At 54.0% G+C, this 2,949-nt stretch overlaps 1 protein-coding gene across 8 annotated transcripts in view; it reads right to left on the reverse strand.

Moving 5' to 3' along the window:
- Positions 1 to 2,949, reverse strand: part of TOP3B (DNA topoisomerase III beta) — a 25,572-nt gene that overhangs the window by 7,387 nt on the left and 15,236 nt on the right. For all 8 annotated transcript variants that reach the window (XM_015586860.2, XM_025044468.1, XM_025044469.1 and 5 more), the window contains 3 exons: positions 2,651 to 2,741; positions 936 to 1,090; positions 692 to 797 (listed from right to left, as the gene is read on the reverse strand). In XM_015586860.2, coding sequence (XP_015442346.1) covers positions 692 to 797; positions 936 to 1,090; positions 2,651 to 2,741 — 352 coding nt within the window. The remainder of the gene's footprint in view (positions 1 to 691; positions 798 to 935; positions 1,091 to 2,650; positions 2,742 to 2,949) is intronic.

Consider the following 2,949-nt stretch of genomic DNA (forward strand, 5'->3'; position numbering starts at 1 on the left):
GGCTGGCCTACTCCAAGTCCGAGGAGGAAATGCACAGCAAGGAAAGCAAGTCTCCTGCACCCTGATGGCTCCTTCACAGCTACGGTTCCCACCTCCCACCCTGCTTCCAGGTGAGACTGCTCATCAGGTGCCCGGTCTGTCCTTGTCTAGTGACATGCCACCATCACTCCAGATGGGCTGTGCACAAGCAGCCCGTCTCCACCCGCACGGTTCTCCCTTCCTCTGCCTTTTCCCAGCATGCGGTCATCGGTACCACCCGGACCAGGTAGGAGATGCGCCCTATGATTGAGCCTGTCACTCTCTGTCTCAGTCTCGTTCCGTCTGTCCATGGCCACCCGCTCACTCTCCTTACCCTCCCACCTCCTGCCTGGCCTTCTCTATTGTATATATGGCTTCCCATGAGCAGCTGCCTGCACCCTGCACTACGGCACACCATCACACATCTGTCATCACTTCACTCCTGTCTCGTCCCATGGTTAGGGAGCGCAACTTTCAGGTGACCTTTGCCAAAGCCAGGGGCAGGAGGGAGGCCCCATATTGCCAGTGGGGACATCATGCAAAAGTGCCACATTGCTGTAGCTTCTCACCCTTCCCTCCAGGGAAGCATGAGGTGTATGTACATGTGTGTGTGCGTGTCTGTGTGTGTGTGTGTGTGTGAATGTGTGAGAATGGTAGGGGAAGCACCTGATACCTAATTCAGCCTCTGTGGCAGACCTCATGGGGGTGATGGGCGGATGGTCACCAGCATCGTGACCTTTCCGTGGGCGGTTGATACCTTCTGATAACAACTGCTTCACCTGAGAGAGAGAAGACAAAACGGTGTGAGTTTGAGCCTGGTTGTGCTCCCATCTGGAGGGAGGCACTGCCGGTCCTAGATTTGGCCAGTGCCTGAGCTGTTCCCAAGGCCCTGGCCACAAGGGCCCAGCTCTGCTTACCGTGTCGGCCCAGTAGGGGTGATTGGCCTGCTGCCGCAGAAGGCCCTTCAGGTCAAAGTTCTCGGGGTAGTGGGTGGTCTCGGTCCGTGGGTAGCTGATGTAGCCTTGTGTATAGAGCCGCTCGGCAGTCTGCATGGCATGCTGTGGCCCCATGCCTGTGAGAGACATGAGGCTCAGCTGGCCCGGAATGCCAGGGACGGCCAGGTGCCTGCTCACGGGCAGTGACACTTAGGCTCCCTCAAAGGTGGATGAGGCCTTCTGAGGTGGGTGATGGTGACTCTGAGTAGGCATGGCCCAAAGAAGAGCTGCTGGCCAGGTGCTTGTGCCCACACAGCCTTATCCAAGGCTGAGGTCCTCAATCTATGAGGGTGGACCCAGGATAGGGATGCTCCAGTGTCACCCTTATGACCTTGGTAACTGTATTGACTAAATGTGGCCTTCAGAGTGCCTGCCTCTCATTCTCTGGCATGGAGCCATAATCATGCCTTAGAGTCTGCTGACACTCCACTATGATAGCAGAATTAGCACATGCCCTCTGTTCTGAGCCCCTTGGGTGTTTCTGTCCTCACAATGCTTCAGGACCACTGAGGGAGGGCTCATCTTCCTGTTCCTCTCTGACCCAGCATAGGCTGGCACTCAGCTACTGGTCACTCAATGTCATTGTTGCCCTCCGAGGATCCCTGGATGTGCTGCTCCGAGAGGAGAAAGCCCTTGATTCTCCAAGGCCACCGAAGGGGCCACCAATGCCTAGAGGCCAATACCATCAGAGACTGCCAACTTTCCCGCCCAACCTCCTCTTGCCTCTGTGAAAACAAGGCTCAGAGGGGCTATGTCATATCTGTCCTGGGCAGGAGATATGGGCCTTGAGCTCTCCCCTGCACCAAGGAAGCTGCTCCGGAGCACTAATGTCAGGCTGTCTCTCTCGGGCAGGGGCAATTATTTCCATTGCTATTGTTAGGATGCGTAGTTTCAATCAGATAATCCTTACAACCCAGAGAGATGGGTACTATTATCCCCGTCTTTTCTCTTGAGGAAACCAAGGCTCTCGGACAAGGAAGGAAGTGGCTGAGCTGGGATTTAAAGCAGACTTTGGCTTTAGAGCTTCAACTCCACAGTTAAATGCCTCTGAGAGGGCCTGTCTTGTGGGTGGGCCCTGCCAACAGCCTTCCATGTGTTCAGTCCTGGCAGGGGTTGCTCAGACAGTAATACACAATGGTCTGCATTTCCACCACATACATTCAAAGAAGCTGTTGAGTACCAACCAACAACCCCATGACATGGAATCGCCCCTCCTGTTTGTTTTTACTTGTTTCCACTCTATAATTTAAGAGAAATGAAATCTGCATGAGGCTCAGATTTCCTCTAAGCCTCAGGTATGGACAGGGGGTGCATGGCACAGGTGAGCACAAAAAGGGGGTACTGGCAAAGGTAATCAAGAGTGAGTGTTGGGAAAGGTTAGAATGAAAGGGGGGCATGCAGCACAGGTGAGCATGGGCTGGGGATGTACTGGTACACGTGAGCACGGGGGTGGGTGCTGGCAGAGGTGAGCATGCAAGGGGGTGCATAGCACAGGTGAGCATGCAGGGAGAGTGCTTGTAGAGGTAAGAACATTGGCACTGCCCTGTACCCCCGGGTGCTACAATGGGGTTGAACGAGGTTGCCGCATGCCTGCCGCAAGAAATCTTTTGGAGGCTTTAGAGAAAAGCCCCTCATACCCAGAGAAGAGCTTGCCACACGCAGCATCTCCACAGTGTTCAGGGCCAGAGGCCTCTGCTTGGCTTTCTCTTTCTTGCTTGTGGCCTCCACCTAGAAGACAGACAGATTCAGTGATTTGGGGGGTGGGGGCATGGTGGGAAAGATACCATAACAGAATCACGATGTGTGGGCAAAGGGTCTGGTTTCAGTCATTTGGGCTCCCTGCTTCTCAAATTCATTCCTTGCAATGGTCTCCAGATTTAAAGTAATATTGATTCAGGGCCAGGAAGGAAAAAACAAAGAAAATCATTTTCTAGGG

This window comes from Pteropus alecto, unplaced genomic scaffold (genome assembly GCF_000325575.1).
Source record: "Pteropus alecto unplaced genomic scaffold, ASM32557v1 scaffold113, whole genome shotgun sequence".
NCBI classification, from domain to species: Eukaryota; Metazoa; Chordata; class Mammalia; order Chiroptera; family Pteropodidae; genus Pteropus; species Pteropus alecto.